Here is a 21,184-nt window from a genome sequence, read left to right on the forward strand (position 1 = left end):
GGCAATTGCACTTTCCAAAACTTTCCAGCTTACTTGATGGAAAGTATTTCATACTCCTGACCCTGGGAAGGCAGCCACCTCATCCAACAGAAGTCCTCAACATACAGATGACCCCTTACAGGTACTTCTTTTCCTTCCTGTATCGGCGGGGATTTCCCCCCTCCTCATTCTTTTCCTTAATCCTTGTATTCTCACCAAGAGTGATCTCCGGTGGTTTCTATACTTCTCAGGTTCCTTCTGGCTTTAGCATCCCCAAAGACTGTTCTCTTCCTTCTTTCTCCTCTGTCATCACTCCATAACCCTTCCTAGGCTATACTCACTGACCTGCTCTTCTGCATCACAGGCCACAGGCCCCCCTAGGGTGGACTGAAAATCTGCCCTTATCTTTACTGTCTCTACTCAAAATCTTACCATCTTCACTCAAGGAGCAGTGTGAATGCCACCTCCTACAGGAAGCCTTCTCTGATTGTCCTAGCTGAAAGGACTGCCATGGCACTTTACTGGACCTCTCAAGACACTCATCACATTTTTCACTATCAAATTTTTTTATCAGATCTCTTGTCTCCTGGAGCCCCGACAGCATCTCACCCACAGCAAGTGGTTTTGTGACTGAATCTTGACTTACTCCTGCTGGGGCTGTGCAGACAGGAGCTATGTTTTCAGCTGTCAAGTTGTAAGTTACATTCTTCTGTCTGTTGTGTGGAGCATTGCAGTTCTCTAGCACCTTCTACTATACTTCGGTACACACTCTGGCTCTCTGACATGCAGGCTTTTATGAGCTGAGACACAGCTCCCACAAACAACATTGTCCATTTAGGAAACCCGTTCTGCATTCCCTAAGAATTGTATCAGAAACCTTGGAAATACAATCTGCTCTTCAAGTGAGAATAGTCACAGAATTTAACCTCATAACTTAAAAGGAAACAAAAAAAACTTTTTCCAACCAGGAGTAGTGACTAGTATCCTTCATTTCCAAGGAGACCCAAGAAGAAAAATTCTAAGGATTCATTAAGCCCAGATGCTCAAAGGAGTGGAATTAATGGCACACAAAATAAAAATGTTTTAAACTTCGAGTCCCAAAATGCAGGATCTATCACTAATAGAAAAACACACTTTAAAAGTTGTAAAATATAAGATTTTAAAATTTCAGGGACTTCACTGGTGGCACAGCGGTTAAGAATCTGCCGGCCAATGCAGGGGACACGGGTTCGAGCCCTAGTCCGGGAAGATCCCACATGCCGCAGAGAAACTAAGCCCGTGGGCCACAATGACTGAGCCTGCGTTCTAGAACCCACGAGCCACAACTACTGAACCTGCACGCCACAACTACTGAAGCCCACGTGCCTAGAGCCCCTGCTCTGCAACAAGAGAAGCCACCACAATGAGAAGCCCGCGCACCGCAACGAAGAGTAGCCCCCGCTCGCCACAACTAGAGAAAGCCCGCACACAGCAACCAAGACCCAACACAGCCAAAAATAAATAAATAAATTTATATGTATTAAAAAAAAGATTTTAAAATTTCAGTCCTTGAGCTTTTAAATGACCATAAAGTGGGTGACACACAAAAAATACTAATTTATCTTCATCTGTTAAAACCTTACCTGGAATTTCCATTTGTAAGGCATTTAGTGGGAGTGAATGATCTATCGAGGGCACTGAGGCTTTGGCGTTTAACAGATGATCTTGTCCGAAGAACCAGTTCAGGATTCCTGCAGCTGAAGACGGTGCAGCGTAACTTCTGTCTCCGTGGTTTCTAGGAAGTGCTGCTGACTGACTGTTTTCTAGGGCAGAGCCAGGGGGCAGGTGGAAAGGCTACTTTTCAGATTATCTTCTGTCCTACTTTGGGCTAATCATTCCTCAGCGCACATGGCTCATCTGGTAATGTTGATCAGAATAAAAATTTCATGGATTAGATCACATATAAATGAAAGTCCGGATGTTAACTGCAGATGGACTTTTGAACATACGAAGTATTCCCTTCCTGCTTGTAAACTTCAGGAAGAAAAAGTGAGTTTCACCCAGGTTTATCAACATGGTGGTGGCGGCACGGGTGTCTTGTGTCTCCCCTTTGCCAAAAAGAGTAACTTCAGCAGATGCTGAAGTGTCCTCCGTGCTCTCCCAGCACCGCCCACAATCACTTTAGAGCCGCTCCTCGTTCACAAGCCCCCGCGAGTCTAACTGCTGGGGAAATCAAAGGAAAAGAGTTATCAGGGTGATATCAGGGTGACTGGTTTTTGACTGAGGGCTGGGTCCATAGGAGTTCTGTTGTTGGGCCCATTGTTTGGGGCAAATGGGATTGAAAGCTGTACAAAGCTAAGAGATTGGGCCCTTGAGGAAAGGAAGGCGGTGATTGCTGAGTTCAGAGAAACATCACTAGAGCTAATGGTTGTGCAAATACAGTGGCGCCCAACCCAGAATGAACTCTCTCGAATGCAGCACCCAACCTGCCACTTGCCCTTGGAGAGCCCTTTAAGGTTTTCCCCTGCCCTTTTAGATCAAGTCCACACGGCTCTGCCAGGCTGACAGGGATCTCTTTTTCCAAACCTGGCCTTATCTTACAGCCTCATCTCTTGCCCATCCCCCCTTGCCATTTAGGTTCCAGCCACACCAAAGAACATTCACTGCTTCCCAGTCTTTGCCTATGTTGTTCTCCTAGGCCCTGGAGCCCTTTGTATCTAAACCCACCTCACTCCTAAAACTATCACTTAGCCTTCAGGGGAAGAGACATCTACTGACCCCTGTCAAAAAGGAGCTGGCCACCATGCTGTGCTCAAACACACTGGGCTGACCTTTGACCCAGCCTCTTTACCCTCTATGGTAACCATCCATTCTCCCCCTGCTATGTGGGTGGCATGTAGGGTGGCATGTACTGTGTGTGTACACAGTAGGCACTCAAATACTTGATGGGAAGAAGGTAGGGTTTAAAATGCAGTGTGAGGGACTTGGGTTAGTTTTGAAAGTGACTTCCCAGGGCAAGTAGCCAAAGATGTATACATCTTGGATCTCTGGAGGCCAGTGTGAGTCTCTGCTTCGGTGTTAAAAGTCCTTAGGGCTTGTGGCTGCCCAGGACAGTTCTGGACATACCGGACATTTATGTGATTGCTAGACTTGGCGAACATCAGCCCTTCAAAGTAAAAAAAATTGGGTTCCTTCCTCTGTCTTCAAAAACTCATGCTGAGGCAAAGTTTTGCACAGGACCTGTAACAAAATGAGAAAAATATGGACAAATTAAACTCATACAACACAAAGAGGTACTCATTTGATTTAAAGGATTCTCCTTTACTCTGACCCTATGCTCTTCCCATGTTTTGGGATTAAAACGTCTTTGTAAAAAGTGACAGTGATAAGAGAAAGACAAATATCATATGATATGGTTTATATATGGAATCTAAAAAACTGGTACAAATGAACTTATTTGCAAAACAGAAATAGACTCACAGACATAGAAAACAAACTTACGGTTACCAAAGGGGAAAGGGGACAGGGGAGGGATAAATTAGATGTTTGGGATTAAAATATACACACTACTATATATAAAATAGATAACCAACAAGAACCTACTGTATAGCACAGGGAACTCTACTCAATATCTTGTAATAACCTATAATGGAAAATAATCTAAAAAACAGTGTGTGTATATATATATGTATATTATATATATATAATATATATATATAAAACTGAATCACTTTGCTGTATACCTGAAACTAACACAACATTGTAAATCAACTATATTTCAATAAGAGGTTTTTAAAAACCAATAAATAAATAAATAAAATAAAAATAAATAAATAGAGTCCTTACTTGGCAAAATAAGAAGTGCCAAAACTTTCTAGCCATATTGCGTAGGGGAGGGGGGGAGTGGGGACTGGGAAAGAAATTTCACGTGAAGAAAGCCCTAATTGTGAAAGGCAAAACTGAAAAACTCCTAGAAGATTATAGAGAATATCCTTATGACCTTGAGGTAGACAAAAGTTTCCTAAATAAAACACAAAAAGATATGATTTCCTCTAATCATAAGAGGAAAGATAAATTTGACTACATTAAGAACTCTATTCATCAAGAGACCATAAAGAATGAAGGTAAGTCACAGAATGAGTATTTGCAACACACATAATTGACAAAGAAATAGTATCCAGAAATCTATCTACCTATCTGTATCTATCTATATATATATAGATTGATGTATACACACATACATACACACTCATAAAATTAAAACTCAAGCAAATAAGAAACAGATAACCTAACAGAAAAATGGGTAAAAGACGAATAGGCATTTCACAGAAGTGGAAATCTAAATAGTCAATAAGTAAATTAAAAAGTACTCAATTTTATTTGTACACAGGGAAATGCAAATTAAAACCCACCATGAGATACCATCTTACACCCATCAAATCAGCAGAAATTTAAATTCCTGGTGATACCAAAGCACTGGAGACAATGTGGAACAATGTTGTTCTCATTCCCTGCTGGTGGGAGGGTGAAATGGTATCATCCCTTTGAAAAACAGGTTGGCATTAACTAACAAGTTCGAAGAGATACATATTCCCATGACCCTGCAGTTTCATTCCCACATTTATACCCTAGGGAAAAGGTGCACAGGTGCACTGGGAGATGCATACTAGAAGGGTCAGAGCAGCACGGCTCTTCACATTAGCTTCAAACCAGAAACAGCCGACGCCCACCCACAGCAGACTGGATAAACCGTGGCACAGTCGTACAGTGGAACAGCTGATAAAGCAGTGAAAGAGAATGATCTCCTAAAACCAAAATTAAGCAGAAAAAGACAATACGAATGGTGTGATACCGTTTATACAAGTTTAAACACAGACAAAAAATAACAATGCTGTTTGGGATACATACGCAGGAAGGAGGAGGTCGAATTATAAGGAAATGATTATCTCAAAAATCAGAAAACCAAACACATCTGGAGAAGGAAGAATTATGATCTGGGAGAGACACAAGGGGCGGGGCATTTTAGGTGCGGGCAATATCCTATTTCTTGCCTGGGTACTAGTTGTGTGATTGGTTAAGCTTAATGTATACGTTTCTTTTCTGTGTGTGTATTTCGCACTGAAGTTGCCCATCCCTTTCTTAGAGTTTTACTGGTTGAAAATTTCCAAGACGGAAGCACCTATTTGCGAGGTGCTCAATAAAAGCTGAGTCCAAGTATTTTAGAAAGAACTCAGAGTAGCCCCAGGGGAGACTTTGAGAAGCAAGGGAGGCTGGAGCTGACCTTCAGTTAAGTGTCTATTAGGGGTTCTCTCAATAATGCTTCTCCAACAACTAGAGGGGTGGGAAAGCGTGACCACAGCAAAGGTGTCACTTAGCCAGGGGGCTTGTGGAGGCCAGGGTGTCAGGGGAGAAGTTTGGGATGTTACTGTGTGGTGGACCCTGAGTGCCTGATTTAGGAATCTGGATTTAATTCTGTAGACAGTAAGTAGACTTGGAGGATTACCATGCAGCAAAGGGGCAATTAAAAATACCCTAATGTCTTAGGGAGATGATTCTGGGTGTGAGGGGTAGGGCGGACTGAGAGTAGAGAAACCGATAAAGGCTCAGGCGTAATGGACCAGGAATGACGCAAGTGAAGTCAGAAAGAGATGGAACGAAGACGAGTTACTGAGGAAGAACAGTAAGAACTTAGTGACTGAACAGACTTTTTCAAAAACTTATTTTCTGTTCTTTCCCAGCCCTTCCATTCTAAAGCTAACTCAGGAGAGATTCTGCTTTACAAGGACAAGTGGCTGGAACCACACAAGGTCAGAAGAGGACTAGCAGACACACTGATTTGATGCCGAGAGCCCGACTGAAGGCTTCAAAATTCCCTGCAACTACCTGAGAGTATTGCGGGGGGGGGGGGGGGGGGCGGGCAGGGAGGACACAGAGGGTGGAGCCTTTTCAGCAGCAGCAGAGTTGTTTAATGGCGAGCAAGGAGTTTTTAACTTTTCATTATGGAAATTCTCAAACATACATGACACCAGAATAGTCTAGCGAACCCCTGTGTACTCATCTCCTGGCTTCAACAATGATCAATATTTTATCGAGTGGCTTTCGCCATTTTCCCACCCTCCACATCAATGTGCCCCAGGAGGGAAGCCAGGTCTGGTGAAGGGTAAAACATATACACATTTAGAAACATCTGAATCTTAGTTTTTGTGTTATGCTGGGAGGTCAGTGGTTCCACAGCAGGTATACATGGGATCAAGAGCAAAGAGCACGACCATCTGGCTTTCCTGCCCCGGACACTGTCTGGCCTCTGACTCCACAGCCACACGAAGCGTGTTACCTGTGCCGGATGACCAGACCTGAGCCGCCTCGACTGCAGTCGGCTGTCAGTCACGCGACTGGAGGGTCATCTGGGGATTTGCCGATTGTGAACTTGGACAGATCAGTCCTGCTGCAGAGCGGTTCCCCAAGCCTGTGATTACCACAGGAGGAGATGAGCCCTTCACAAAGTGTGGTTCCTTGGAAGAAACTGGCTCTATAATCATGCTCCTTCCAGATGTGGCCAGGTTTGATCACTGCAACTCCCATCCTATCAGAATGAAAAGCAGGCAGCTCTGACCTGGGAGACGATGGGGGACCATCCCCTCACCACGGCAGAGCCTGAAGCGCAGCTGGAACAGGTCCTCGGAAAAGGGAGATGTTGGCGGCGTCCAGCTCTACTGCCCGAGTCACCTTGTCAGCTCCAGGCAGCAACAATCCACGCTGTAAGAACACTGGTACCTTAAATTTAACCCTGTACTCAAGGCAGCGCACATTCCTGGGAGCAAAGACATTTGTCTCCTTTTTCTGTGAAGCTGTTTTGCAAAACAGCTGTAAGGAAACCATGGTACATGGAAATACATATGTGAAAATGTGCTAGGAGTCCTCAGTGGAAATGTCAAGGTTATTTTGAAGCTCACCAGTACGGATGGAAAAATGGGTTGCTTGGGACAACATCCTAGTCCCCTGGGGATTTCTGTCCATGAGCATGTGACAAGACGTTACTGCACGACCAAACTCCGTTTGGTTGTACTTTGTGCAGCCCCAGGCACTAAACATTCTTGCTGCGAGGGTCACCACCTCACAAACTGAAGCACCACCACAAGTATTTTCAAAATGAGAGAGTAAAAAGAACGAGCAATGAGTCCTTTAGTTCCGCTGGTTTCCTAATAAACGAGGCTGGCCCTTCTGTCCAACTGTGAAGCAGGCCAGAAACCACACTGACAACATGAAGGGTACTTCTAGAAAAACAGGCCAAGTCCACTGTATGCAGGACAAACAGCATAAGTTTATTCTCATTTTTCCTTAAAATAAAGATACAGTAGAAGTTTTACAACTCAGTATGATTGGATGTCACTGATAATTTTAACATTTTTTAAAAAACAAATGACAACAGAAACAAAAGACTAGTACAAATTATAAAACTACTAGAGCAAAGAGAAACTACCTTTCTGATCAAAATATGTACCACAGCTCTAAACTTCCTAAGAAAACTTTCTAAGATTTCTAAGCTAAACTTTCTTAGAAAGGGGTTTGTGGAAAGCCTTTAATCTCAAGTATTTAAACTATTCCTGTACCCACTAAATGCTTTCACCAACTTGTTAATCATATGCTTCCTAAATTTAGGAACCAGTGATCAAGTGGCCTGAAACAAGTCTTGATCCTATATTTCCAGCTATAAATTATTAATATTTCAAGAAAACAATATATTTCCTAAGCACGTAAGTTTTCTAAAAACTTCAATTACCTTTTCTGGCTCAGTACCTGACTGAAATGTTCAAATATTCATATTGCACACAAAAAAATTTGAGCAGCATACTATATGAGTGTGAGAAGCTGATGAAAAATAAGATTGAGGAAAATCCCTAAGTTGTGTCCCATTTAACATGATTTAAATATATAGTTTCTATATCTTTAATTAATATTAAGTAAAAAGGTAATCTTTAGAACAACACAGAAATACAAATGCATTAGCGTTTTACAAAATATATTCAACCCCTTATACGTGCAACAATCTTTTAGTCTTGGAGCTGCCATACAAGGGAGCTAGTTTCTTCTCCTTCGTATGAAAGCAGGAAGTCATGTGTACAAAGTTATTTATATGAGAAGAATAAAGATCCACATTCCTTTTCTTTGTCCTTGACAAATATTTATGGAATGTTGGAAATGATGAAAAAACAATTCCAATGTTATGAAGTCCAAAGACTTGGAATGAAAAAACTCGTAGTGGCACGCTGAGCTACATGGAATGACAACCATCTTCTAGAAACTAGGGTTGCGTTCTCTATCGTGTTTAGAGGCTACCACAGAACTGGGTGGAAAGCCCCTGAATGCTGTGCCACCTCTGGTCAAACAATCAGAGCACGCAAATGTCAATGCCATCTCAAGAGTCCCAACCAACTCCCTGATAAAATAACAGGCAACACTTACCGGCTACCAGCCTAACAGGCTACTTTCCCAAACTGCTGAAGCAGATAAAAGTTCAAGGGGTTCAGGATAAGTCCACTGGCCCCTCACAGGGCTGTGTGCTCCTAAACTCATCACCAGGCCTCAGGGAAAAGGACCACTGGCTCTAACTTCCACAAAACAAATTAAAAACAAAAACTGCCTGCCAGGGAGATAAAGTTAAAGCCTCATTTTAAAACTTGTAACTAGCAGATGAAAAATTTAAGTTCTCCATAAAAGAATTCTTATAACCTTTAGCATATTAAATACTGCTCTCGGGCTTCCCTGGTGGCACAGTGGTTAAGAATCAGCCTGCCAATGCAGGGGACATGGGTTTGAGCCCTGGTCCGGGAAGATCCCACATGCCGCAGAGCAACTAAGCCCGTGCGCCACAACTACTGAGCCTGCGCTCTAGAGCCTGCGAGCCACAACTACTCAGCCCACATGCCACAACTACTGAAGCCCGTGCTCCTAGAGCCCATGCTCCACAACAAGAGAAGCCACCACAATGAGAAGCCCGCGCACCGCAATGAAGAGTAGCCCCCGCACGCCGCAACTAGAGAAAGCCTGCGCGCAGCTACAAAGACCCAACACAGCCAAAAATAAATAAATTTATACCAAAAGAAAAAAAAAATACTGCTCTCAAAGTACTTTCACTCAGATTTTAAAGGACCTTGTCTCTCGGCTTTGCAACTTCTCACCTCTCCCTTCCTAATTTGTTTTCTCCTTGCCTTTCTAAGTGAATTATTCTAAAAAAAAAAACAAAAAAAAAAAAACAAGCTTAATATAGGACTTGGAAAGCAAGATAAGGTTGAGGAAATCACGTCATATGCTCTGGTTTGCTGCCCAAAGATATAGCTGCTGCGTTTCTTAAAGCAAAAAGTAGAAGAGAACTGTATTTTAGGGCCTGGGGGCTAGTAAATCACTAACAGATTTGGGGATAGACTATTCATACTGGCTATGTGAGCCAAATGCAGATGCAAAATAACCCTAAGCCATACTGTGACAGGCAAATTTTCCTATTCACTTAACTCAGGACACTTGGGCCAGCTTTAACCCTCTTTCCTTTACCTATGTCATCGTCATTACAGTGCCTAGTAGGAATTAAAGCACACCAGGGACTTTTTCCAAACACTTTTTTTTTAAGTCACCTGGCAGCAGCGAGGTCTCCACCAAGCTATGGATGCAGTCTGTGTTGCCTGGCACACTCTGAAAAAGCCTGGTTGACCCGAGCTCCCTCGGGCCTATATAAACGCACTCAGTTCTCAGGCAAAAACACTGTGGCCAAGCAAAGCACACACCTTTTCCAGGGACTTGTCCAAAGACAGCCACACCAATGTTGGCTCCTATTGCTCACAGAGCCAGTGGCTGCAGGAGGCTACTGCTTCCGGGCTGGATGCTGGGCTGGAGTCCGGAACCCAAACTTGAAGCACGTAGGCTCCCGGGACCAGGGGCCAGGCTTCCTGCCTGCAACTGTGCTGGCTGCCCCAGGGCCCCCCACCAACAGTGCAATAGCCTGCACTCCCTGAAGACGCCCATACCTTCTAGAACCTGAAGGAAATAGAGTTATGGTCTTTTGACCGTTTCTATGACAAAAGTTCTATCTTCTGAAATACTCACTTTATGTTGAAAGCCAGTTAAAAATGACCACTGTTAAAATAAGAGTTGAACTCTTAACCAGAAACACGAATAGAAAGTTCCATTAAGGTGTATATAAAATAGGGAGTGATACTAAAGCAAAGTTAAATCTTATGGAACTTGTTTTATTTCAGTGGGATTCCAAAATGGACTGGACTTCTTTGAATAGTGAGAGATGAGAATTCACCCCAATCATACAAGCCATACAAACGAAAGGAGGAACCAGCAGCGTGCTGGCTGACCGCTCACGGCACTTTTAGCGCCGTGAATAGCCCCGCAGTCGAGAGTAGCAACTGCGCACCGATGTGCTATCACACTCTACCCAACAATGCGGTCTCACCAAACAATAAGATGTTAGTCTCAGTGCAACTTTAAAGTACCTTTTAAAAGTTTTGCTTGGTACTACTTTCTTCTCTTCAAATAGTATTTCCTGAGAAAGCTAACTTTCCTAGCAGAAGTGGAATTAATAGAGTTCTCACAATAAGCCCTTTACCTTGAGTTATTATACTCAAAGGGAAGTACGCTTTTAGGCGTGCAGGACCTGTGTTAAAACACAAATTGGAAAATTTAGGGATATTTAGATTATGTCCCTATGTTTCATTTCACATGCCCTAGTAGTGCTTCTTACACAAACATTTCTTAAAGGATAAATCAAATATAATCAAGCGTCCTCCCTAATTAGGTCCCCGATTTTCTCTATACTCTTCATATCAAATGTAGATTATACTCATGATGTATTTTCCAAGTATCCTTTGTTACTGAAAAAGCAGTCTGTCGCCTGTAAGTACTCCCTGAGAACACCCATCCAAAGTCCCCTTGAAAAGCAAATGAGAGCTGAGCCTGGCAGCCACATGAGGTCTAGTTGTGTAAAAATCTTCAGTAGTGAGCACACCTGTGTCTAAAATGAACCCAGGTGTCCTTCATGAAACATGACTGATGTCATGGCTGTAGTTTTCTTCTCTTGCTTTTCTAAATGTGAGCCAAGATGAGATTTCTATTTAATATTTACAGATCATCTTGCTTTTCTTTCATAAATACTTTTGGAAGGGGGTAGAGACTGATTACATGAGGATTTTCTATCAGGGAAGTAGGAAGGCCAAGCGCCCTGAAAAGCTTTACGAAGATTAAGACAAAGAAAAAACCTGTAAGTCTGTAAACACCCAATGGAAAACTGTTCAAAAGAAGAAATAGAAGGCACAAACTCTGGGTTAAAAAATGCATGTAAAGATTGCAACATTACTACAGTCAATAGAACTAACACCTAGATCTTTAAAAGTCTTGCCCTAAATACACACTCAGTTAAACTGCTTGAACACCGCTATAACCGTCACCATGCTATTTCTTTGCACATCTACTTGAACAATTAGGAAAAGGAAGAAAGCACAGTGACACTCCTTGATACCTCAAAGCAAGTGCTTAGGATTGGGAATGAATAAATTAAATGCACAAAACAAAACACTCCATCCTCAGAACTACCACCTCAGACTTCCACGGTTTCTAGGAGGAAGTGAAGTGATAAATGTGTTTTGTGGGTAGAAAACCAACAAACAAAAAATCCTCATATAACTCAGCAAGATAATAATGAAGGGCTGGATTATAGGGCCCCTTACTGTTAAATGTAAGCACATTTTAGGGCCCATTTTAGAGAAATTAAAATAGTAATATAACTTAATCTTAGCACATATGAATATCCATCTGGATATTCAAACAGCAACAACAGAACAAAATCTACACCAAGTAAAAACTTTTCTAAAGTAAACAAATGTATAATATCAGGACTCAAAATTCATTAGAACGTTCACTGTGTTTTAATCAGGCTCAGACTGAAATAAAAGTAGTCAATTTAAACCCCAACCTGGGAAGCCGTCCCTGCTACGGTTGTGGTTTCGTCTTTTCAGCATCCCGTGACATTCATTTACACAGAGGGCAACCGTCCATGTAAACAGTTCGACCTATCGGTCCCTGCTGTGGACCTGTGGTCGGTGCAGAGGAACAGTCTGGGAGCAGCAGACAGACAGGGGACGCTTAAACCTAAGAAAGCGACAGCAGCTTCTGGGTGGCTTGCTCCACTCAGGGTTTCCCGTCAGGCAGCTCAGTGAGACTCTGTGGAGTGGAACTGGTGAAAGTAGAAAGCCATGAAGACATGGCTGTCTTTGCACTGGAAAAAGCTCCTCCAACTGACTGGCCTGAATGGGAAGAAGGGGAAAAACAAAAGGAAAAATGTCTTCACTTTTGTTAAGAGACACTGAAAAACCAATGTTAATTAATAAATGTTAATTAACTGCAACCGACATGCTAATAGTTACTAAAATACCATTTACACTTCTAGTTTCAAAATAATCCCTTACCATGGGAATGTCTAAGAGGAACTTGGATAATGCCCGGGTGTAAGACCCTGCTCTCCTAAGCATTTTGAAAATCTTGAGCAAACTCTTTCCTTAATACCCACTGTGCCAGGCCAGTGGTTCTCGGCACTGGCTGTGCAGCAGAATGACTTGGAGAGCTGAAAAAGTCCTATGAGCTCTCTGTACCCTAAATCCAAGTTGATAACTAAAAACCACCTGCAGGGAAGAATTGTTAGGCTGCTTAGGGAAATTTGTTTTTGTCATCTAAAACGATGTTGCATCAAATGAAGACACACAGAGCTCTATCTGCCTGAGGTCTGTTCTGTTTTCAAGAGCGTTATCTCAAAAGCTGGTGTTAAAGTGAAATTATTTAAGTTGAATCATACATATTCACTATTCTTGAAGAAGGGAGTGTGGAAGAAGAGAATAGGCCTTAGAATTTAAATATCAGCAGCATCACTAAAAATTAACTAACAACTGACATCATATAACTATGATGTAGAATTTTCCTACTTTTCCATAGTGATGGGGCTATGTGCCTTGTGTTTCTCTTCTAAGACGAGTGTGTGGAGTAGTTCTCTCACCCTGTCTACCTCTGGATATACAGGACGTTAGCGCTACGAGGACCCCTGCATAGAGATCACTTAGTTCTGGGGCTTTTGAGTTGTGTTCAGTAAGGGTTAGCCAGGCTCTCTCAGGAGCTAAGAAAGGAGACAGGTCCTATTTTCAATACTGATATGACAAAGCAAACGTAGCCAAATGTAAGTAATCAGTGAATCTGAGATAACTGGGAGTTCCTTGTACACTGTTGCACAATTTAAGTTTGAAATAATATAAAAATAAAAAGCTAAAAATATAGAAAAGAGGGAACAAGAAGTTTCTTTAGAAAGGATATGGAATAATCTTCAAAACATTTTAAGTGAAAAAAGGTACAGAAGGGTGTGTACAACAGCATGCTACCATTTGTCTGGCTTTAGTATCAGGGTAATACTAGGCTCAGTAAATGAGTTGGGGAGTATTACCTCAACCATTACTTTCTGAAAGAGTTGGTATAACAATAGCATTATTCCTTAAATGTTTGATAAAATTCATAAGTGAAGTCATCTGTGCTTAGATTATATTTAAAACCTAGTGGCAAGCTTTTAAATTTTAATTCAACTTATTTAATAGATATAGGGCTATTCAGATTTTCTACTTCTTTATTGCATTGGTTTTGGCGATTTGAGTTTTTCAAGGAAATTGTAGATTTTACCTAAGTTGTTGAAAAATTGACATAAAATTATTCACAATATTCTTATTATCCTTTTAATTTCTGTAAGATCTATAGTGGTGTCCCCTCTTTCATGCCCAATACTGGTAATTTTATCTTCTTTTTCTCTTTATTAGTCTAAAAGGTTTCACTAATGTTGTTGATTTTTTCATAAAAACAACTGTTGGTTTCACTGACCTTCTTTATTGTGTGATACTACCTTAAAAGACGGCAGCTCCTAATGCCTACTTTATTATTATGGCTTTTTACTATTTATAAAGAACTGTGGGCTGGGACTTCCCTGGTGGCACAGTGGTTGGGAATCCGCCTGCCAATGCAGGGGACACGGGTTCGAGCCCTGGTCTGGGGAAGATCCCACATGCCGCGGAGCAACTAAGCCTGTGTGCCACAACTACTGAGCCTGCACCCTAGAGCCCAGGAGCCACAGCTACTGAGCATGCGCTCTAGAGCCCGTGCTCCACAACAAGAAGCCACCGCAATGAGAAGCCCGCGCACTGCAACGAAGAGTAGCCCCTGCTGGCCGCAGCTAGAGAAAGCCCGTGCGCAGCCAAAAATAAATAAATAAATAAATTAAAAAAAAAAAAAAAAAGAACTGTGGGCAACTCAGGGAATGGAGGGAAAACTCCAGAGAAGATTGAATCCTGGTAACAGAACAGATAGGACAAAATTTGCTAAACTTGGTTTGACATTATCTAGTGCCACAAGAATTGTTTTAATGAATAAGACCAAAATTTAAAACAAAAACTTCTGTATTTGACCATCTTGCATTATTATGTGATACACAGATCTCTACAACTTTATGTTTTTATCAATGACATATTGAGCATAGAGAAGAGATGTGTTATGATTCCAATCTGTTCCTGCCTAAGACATCCTTACCAACAGCTTTTCCTGTTTGCACAACATTCCGACTCGTTGTGACCATGACGTTTCCAAGTTTTTTGCCACGTTCACTGTTTTGAACAGAACTGAGCAAAGGAGAGAAATGTTAAGTACAATATTAAAAAATCCCTCAGGTATACATTCACCACTCCATAACCACCCCTCAAATCAGTACTGAGGAAAGAAGCTAAATAATTCATTATTTGTTATGCATCAATTAATTTACTAACATTTTAAGCATGTGAATTTTCAGAAAACACTAAAAGAATATGCAGATGAGCCAAAAAGCGGTAAGGGCATAAGGATGTATGCTTAACTCTCCCTAGAGTCACAATATGCTAAAGTAACTTCACCAGAATAAAAATGGCAAATCCGGCTATTAGTTCACACCATTCTCCATGAAACAGCAGTGTTTTCACTTTCAAACATACACACTGCTGAGCTAGAGAATGTTATGCACATATTTGGTTACTATTTGAAGCACAAGTCTGTGAAGTAGAGAAAAACAATTCCCAATTAGCAATGAAACACATGGCATAAATTCAGACGTAAGAATGTTCCTAGTATTTTCCCTAAATACTCACTGTGAGAATCTTAACTTCATGTCTGACACTGAATACTGGCCTTGGAAAGGATGGCTGTAAAACAAAGTTTGAGTTTAGACTATGCGTATTTCACAAATAAAGCTGCAACACAGTTATCACACGGAAGAATCAGGAAACCTCGCACGGGTGACTCAGCTGGGTGGCAGTGCTCCAAATGCGATATAGGAAACAGGGCTTTGATCACAGCTCTCCACTTAGTTACGTAAGTCCCTCTGAGCTTATGTCCTCGCTTGTAAAATAGGTGTGCTTTTTTTCTTGGGTGGGGATGGTTTGTGTTAGTGCTGCCCTAATGTTCTGATTTACCTGGTCTGGGGTGGGGCCCAAGCACCGACATTTTAAAATCAGGCAATCTGATCAACTTTACACTATTAAACAAGGCGTCAATAAATATTCAAATTCTTATCTCATACACAGGGGTCTCTCTGTCAATGCCTAACAAAGAAAGTGACCCTAGTGAAATTTGTAGCCACTTACTGAAATATCAAAATGCTATTTATGGCTTTTCAAATGACAACAAATTGATATATTGGCCATATTAAGCATATGTTAACAACCCCTCTTTTTCTGGATTTCTGAATGACCGGTTGGAAAGAATAGAGAGATTAGTTCATCATTTTCTATTCCTGCAAACGCTGTGCTTAAAGGATGAAACATGCCTGCTGCTTTTAAGGGAAGTCAGAGGGCTACCTTCTCCGATCTTTAGGAGTTGAAGAAAGGGGGTTTCATAGATCTCAAACCTTACATTTAGTTTTGAATATTTCTAAATTATACCCCCTGGTGACAGCTGAAGACTATCATTTCTTGTTTTGAATTTGGTGAAAATATTGAAAATCTGCTGATGGTCATATCTGCATAATTTCCCTACCTTTTTTTTTTCTGGTCCTTTTCTTCAGCTTTCTCCTCAATCTAAGTAACCGCCATTTATTTACATATTTTTAAAAGTATTGTTTTTACATTCCTTTAAAACGCATTCCAGCTAATCCTCATATGGACCTGCAACACAGTCTGTCGAGCTGCTTCAAGTTAAAGGCACTACAGCAGACGCAGGGGCTGAGTAAAGATCTGAACAGGCTAAAGGTCAGAGTACCGGGGAGGAGACCAAACCGTGAACGGTCACTCCCCCAGCACTGCCACAAGGAGCGCCGCCAGGCAAACAAACTCACATCTGTTTCCCCTCATTACTCTTTAGGACACAGACCTGTGGTTAGTGAGGGAGAAAACTCTGAACTCTTAGTCCTTTCATTTAATACTATTAGAACGCTTGTGCCTTTTAATTCTCTATGTTTTTACCACACCCAAATGGCAACATAGGTTTCTGCTACAGCCCAGTATGAGGATTAAATTCCCCCAAATCGGTCCTGAACCTACTCATTGTTCTTGATAGGTACAAAGCATTGGCAGACATGTTCTCCCAAACCCTGCTTCCTTACAGATGCTTCTGCAAGTTACTATGACATAATTCTTGGTTTTTGTGTTTGTAGCACCACTTAAATCACATCCCCCAATTGAGCTAAGTTTACCCTAGTTCCCAAATAATATGGTAATCAATACTAAGTTGATTTTTGTCAGATTCTCACCGAGAAGTAAAGTTTAAAATACAAATGAAAACAAACGTTCAGCGAATACTTGTATTGTAAATAAAAAATTAAATTTTTTAATTTAGAAAAGAAGTTCCCAAGATGTATGCATTATATTAATTGATCTCCTTAGACACTACTCTGCCATTCACACAGTATTATTTCTTAATGGCCCCACTCCCCAGCATGTTTAAATGTCTTTTACACGGGATAAAGTCTTTGCCCAGCAGTCGACACTGTGACAGGTATTAAATTTTGTTGGATCTTAGAATCTGACGTGGAAACTGCATCAGATTTGACTGCAAATCTAGGAGTTCAAATATTAACTTTACTTGTTCACACTTCATATTTTAAAATAACCTCTCAGTTTTAACCAGTGCTATTTCCCTCAAGGCTTCTGTCTCGCTTGACCATTCTGCTGAGGCACAGATCCAGGGAAAGGGAGGGAAGAACCATGAGGTAGCAGCATCCTCACAGGCCAGGACTTCGTCTCCAAATCACGCTGGAAGCTGGGAGAAATGTTAGTGCTTCCAAAATGCCTTGTGCTTTGTGGGTAAGAAGTGTGAATAGGGAAGCAGTTTTCAGCTGCTTCTCTGTACTTGGGAGCCTTTTTATAAAAATCTACTCAGGGAGATTCTTGAAGATATTCACAATATCATCAGAGTTAAGATACGATTTTATGTTGGGCCACACTTACTAAGTGAACCACCTCTATCAACCTTCAGAGGATGTGCTTACTTCGGATTTATTTCTGCAAGTGCTGGATGCTTGTTGCTGTTCCAGACCCTGTAGTTGTGAGTGTTCTTCCATGCTGTAACAAAGGTCGTCCCATAGTCTGATAAGATCTTTTCATTATCTGTCAAGTAAATATTTGAAAGTTGAGCTGGACTGTAGCCAGTCAGGGATGTAAAGATTAATAACCTAAACCAGTAAAGAAATGGCTTTAGCCTCCCTGTCCCCCTGCTTTCTTGGGGAGACAGCCTACCAGATGTCAGGAATCTTGGGTCTAATTCCAGAAATCCTGTTAAGAAGCGATGTGGCCTTTGGTAAGTCACTTACTCACTTAGAATTTCATTTTTCTTACTAGAAAATAAGGGGGTTGAGCCAAATATTTTCTAAGGTTCCTTAAAACTCCAAAATATTTCCAAGTTCTCCTTACCAAGGTAAGGAGGCATCGTATTATTTATTAAAATCTATAGGCTCGACAGTGGGTTAAACATACTGATGTATACACGTGGAGCAGGCAATTAGGGTATCTTTTCATCTTTTCACAAATGCCATTTTGCTAAGAAAGGCAATTAGAAAGAATACATTAATTGGTTCTTTTTAGACACTATTTACTTTTCTTTGCCTCACTATTCAGTGAAACTTACTCTTGAGTTTCCATACATTTCGCCGCAGTCAAAATACTTAAAATAACAAGGGGATTTTCATATATTTAATGCTTAAAACTTTTTGGCTTTATCACCATCGAGGGGAAGCTTCAATGCGGAGCGTTTCTTCTACTTGGAAGAATAGAAAAGGTTTCGAGGACTGATTCAAATGGCTATTGCTTCCTATGTTAACTTCAAGTTGCTTGCTTTGAGGGTGAAACGTGACTTTTTTTGCTGGGAGAGGAAGAGAAGGACTAACACGGTTCTGTATGCAGCATAAGGAAGTTCTTTTAAGAACCTACTCCTCAAACAGCTCACTGGACTGAATTTCCGTTAAGAGCTTGGGCCTGAGCCAGACTTCTTGGGCTGAAGTCCCAGCTCAGCCTCTTACCAGGTGGAAGAGCAAGCTATTTAACCTCTCTATGCCTCACTTTCTCGTCTGTAAAATGAGGATGACACAGTATCTACCTCTAGGATTGCTGGGAAGATGAAATGAGTTAGCAGATGTTAAGTGTTCAAAAAAGGGGGTGCTGCATATGTTACACGTTCCCCCCAAAAGTTAGCTACTATGTATTATTCAGTGCTCACAGCTACCGGGGCAAATATTTTTAAGAAGTAAAATTAATTACTCAGGAAGCTACATGGTTGGTGGAGACTTGGGTTTTCTTACTAGATAAACTGAATGATTCTGGGTTAGAGGATTTAATTTTGGGGTCTCAGCTGCTACAACTATAGAAGAGACAGACATAAAAAAAAAAATCCCACTAGCAAATAAGGAGTCACTCCATTAGCTTTCCTAACGAATGAAGAAGATGCCCGAAGCCTAGGTTTAAAACTATATATACTATGTGAAGAACCTGGAAGGTGGCAGTGGTGAGGTTGATTTAAAAATACTAACACAACAATGTGAAGGCACTTAATGTCACTGTGGAATGATACACTCATAAATGGTTATGATGGTAAATTTTAGGTTATGTGGATTCCACTACATTTTTTTAAAAAGCAACTGCAAAATAGTTGGATAACTGAAAAGAAGGAAAAACAAAAGCTCTATACTCTTTTAACACCACCACCACTAAAGCTACTGAATGTATGCTAAGTGTCCAGGGTGGTAGGTGTCCATGGTGTGAGAGCTCATTGCAGAGCTTCATTTTCTCCTTGTATATATTCTTTTCTATGGGGAATGAGATAATTTTAACTCAGGAGTGCTTCTATGTTTGCCTGTTCCATTTTAACCACTTAATAGGGATAAAATTTCTCAGAATGGGGGATAAATTTGAAGGTCTAATCACTCAGAATGTGATTTTCAATGATTTCTATTTTTTATATTTCTCTTTTCACCCATTATATATCTTAACATGTAAGCAGTGTTTATAAATAGCACTCAAATACTGATATATCCTTCCATATGGTGGAATACTAAGGGGCCATGTAAAAAGTGATGAAGATCTGCACTTACTCTCTTGATAATATGTTTATGTTTCTATTATAAAGAAAAACTAAGTTATAAAAAACATGAAAAATGGGATCCATGTTTGTAAAAGGACTACCACAAATACCACAAAACTAAAATCCAAAACACAGGCTTAGAAAAAGGTCTAGAAGGATATAAAGTACTCAAAATGCAAAGAGTAGTTAAGTCTGTATAAGGGAGTGACAGGTAATTTATCATAAACTTGTTTCTTATGAAATTCAAAACACCGTAAGAGTTACAAAATGAGATAGAGGCTGTGAGCTCCTTACCTAACTGCAGTGTGGCGGCCAGCAGTGCATGGATGTAGACCGCAAACTGGGCTCGAATCCATTCGTCGCCTCCCTCCCAGCCCGTGCCATCCAGGAAGACATCATCCCGGTTCTCGGTCACATGCCTCACTAGGTAATCTGAGAACCTCAGGTCTGCAGTGGTTGGGTTAAGCAGCTTCCTGAGTTCTGGATCATGGATCTGGATCAGAGCTTCTTCTACCTAGAGGGTACCCAGGTATAAGTCAGAGTCTGGGCATTCACGCAGATATCCATGCCACACTTTAAAGAGTAACTACTGGGGAGTTGGAGCTGGAAATAAAAAATATGAATAACAGCATTCTCAAAAGGTGAGCCTAAGAAAGAGACAGGTTTTTTACAGTGAAGTTTTTTTTTTCTTTCACTATTTTAAAAATGCTCATTTTCTGTTCTTAGAAAATATATGCATAAATATTTAATCTTGAATTATAAAAGTAATTCATGTTGACTAAATATTTTGGAAAATATAGAAATGTATAGTTAAAATCACCTTTATCATACAAACAGAAATGAATACAATTAAATATAATTCCTAAAAATTTTTCCTTTGATTGCACAGATACTTTGGAATATTTTTATTATGTAATACTTGATACAGAAAGAAATATATGTAACTTACAGGTTAGTTTTAAAGTATAATAATAAAACAAATACCCATGAACTTGCCAACCAACTTCAGAGCTAGAATGTAACCAATAATGTTGAGAAAACTCTGTGGTCCTCCCATCTGTATCCTCCTGCCTTGGAAAGTATATGTATTTTTCTCCCTCAAAATTGGGATACATATAGCTTTGAATCCCAGATTTTTCATTTATTGTATTATAAACGTTTTCCCAGGAAGCACATTCTGGTACTTTCTGTTAGAAACTACAAAAACCTTAGGGTGGCCGAAATCACCCTCACACATTTGTAAAAATTAATTGTAAAATTGAACAAATTATTTAAATTTCTTATATATTAATAAGATGTCAAATATTTATCTCTAGTTCCTTCCTCTTGATATCGGGGCATATTAAACAAGCTAGAAGTATTTAAAATATTTATACGATAAACACATTTTAATTGTGAGACTGTAGTAGGACCAGATTGCCTAGGTAGGCATCCTGGCTCATCCAGTTAGTAGCTGTCTGATCTCTCTGTTCCTTAGCTTCTGCAGGTGTAATACAGACAGTAACAATGCCTATTTCAAAGGTTGTTATGAAAACCAGACCAGTTCATATACCTAAGGCGCTTAGGATGCCTGGCAAAGGAAGCAATTATTACCACGATTAGTATTATT

General features: G+C 40.7%; 1 protein-coding gene across 2 annotated transcripts in view; it reads right to left on the reverse strand.

Annotated features, from left to right (window-relative positions):
• Nucleotides 1-7,225: 7,225 nt before the first annotated feature.
• The window catches only part of AVL9 (AVL9 cell migration associated), a 63,625-nt gene continuing 49,666 nt past the window's right edge, over nucleotides 7,226-21,184 (reverse strand). Inside the window, exons 12-17 of one of the 2 annotated variants that reach the window (XR_009505005.1) lie at nucleotides 19,870-20,085; nucleotides 17,492-17,609; nucleotides 15,156-15,209; nucleotides 14,569-14,657; nucleotides 11,930-12,260; nucleotides 7,226-7,295 (exon numbers count right to left, since the gene is read on the reverse strand). Coding sequence is in view for 1 of the 2 variants with exons in the window: in XM_059933623.1 (XP_059789606.1) it covers nucleotides 12,145-12,260; nucleotides 14,569-14,657; nucleotides 15,156-15,209; nucleotides 17,492-17,609; nucleotides 19,870-20,085 (593 nt within the window). In the remaining variant the exon portion in view is untranslated. Of the gene's footprint in view, nucleotides 7,296-7,390; nucleotides 12,261-14,568; nucleotides 14,658-15,155; nucleotides 15,210-17,491; nucleotides 17,610-19,869; nucleotides 20,086-21,184 lie in introns of those variants that run through there. The other variant, XM_059933623.1, reaches the window with a different exon arrangement.

This window comes from Balaenoptera ricei, chromosome 9 (assembly GCF_028023285.1).
Source record: "Balaenoptera ricei isolate mBalRic1 chromosome 9, mBalRic1.hap2, whole genome shotgun sequence".
Lineage (NCBI taxonomy): Eukaryota > Metazoa > Chordata > Mammalia > Artiodactyla > Balaenopteridae > Balaenoptera > Balaenoptera ricei.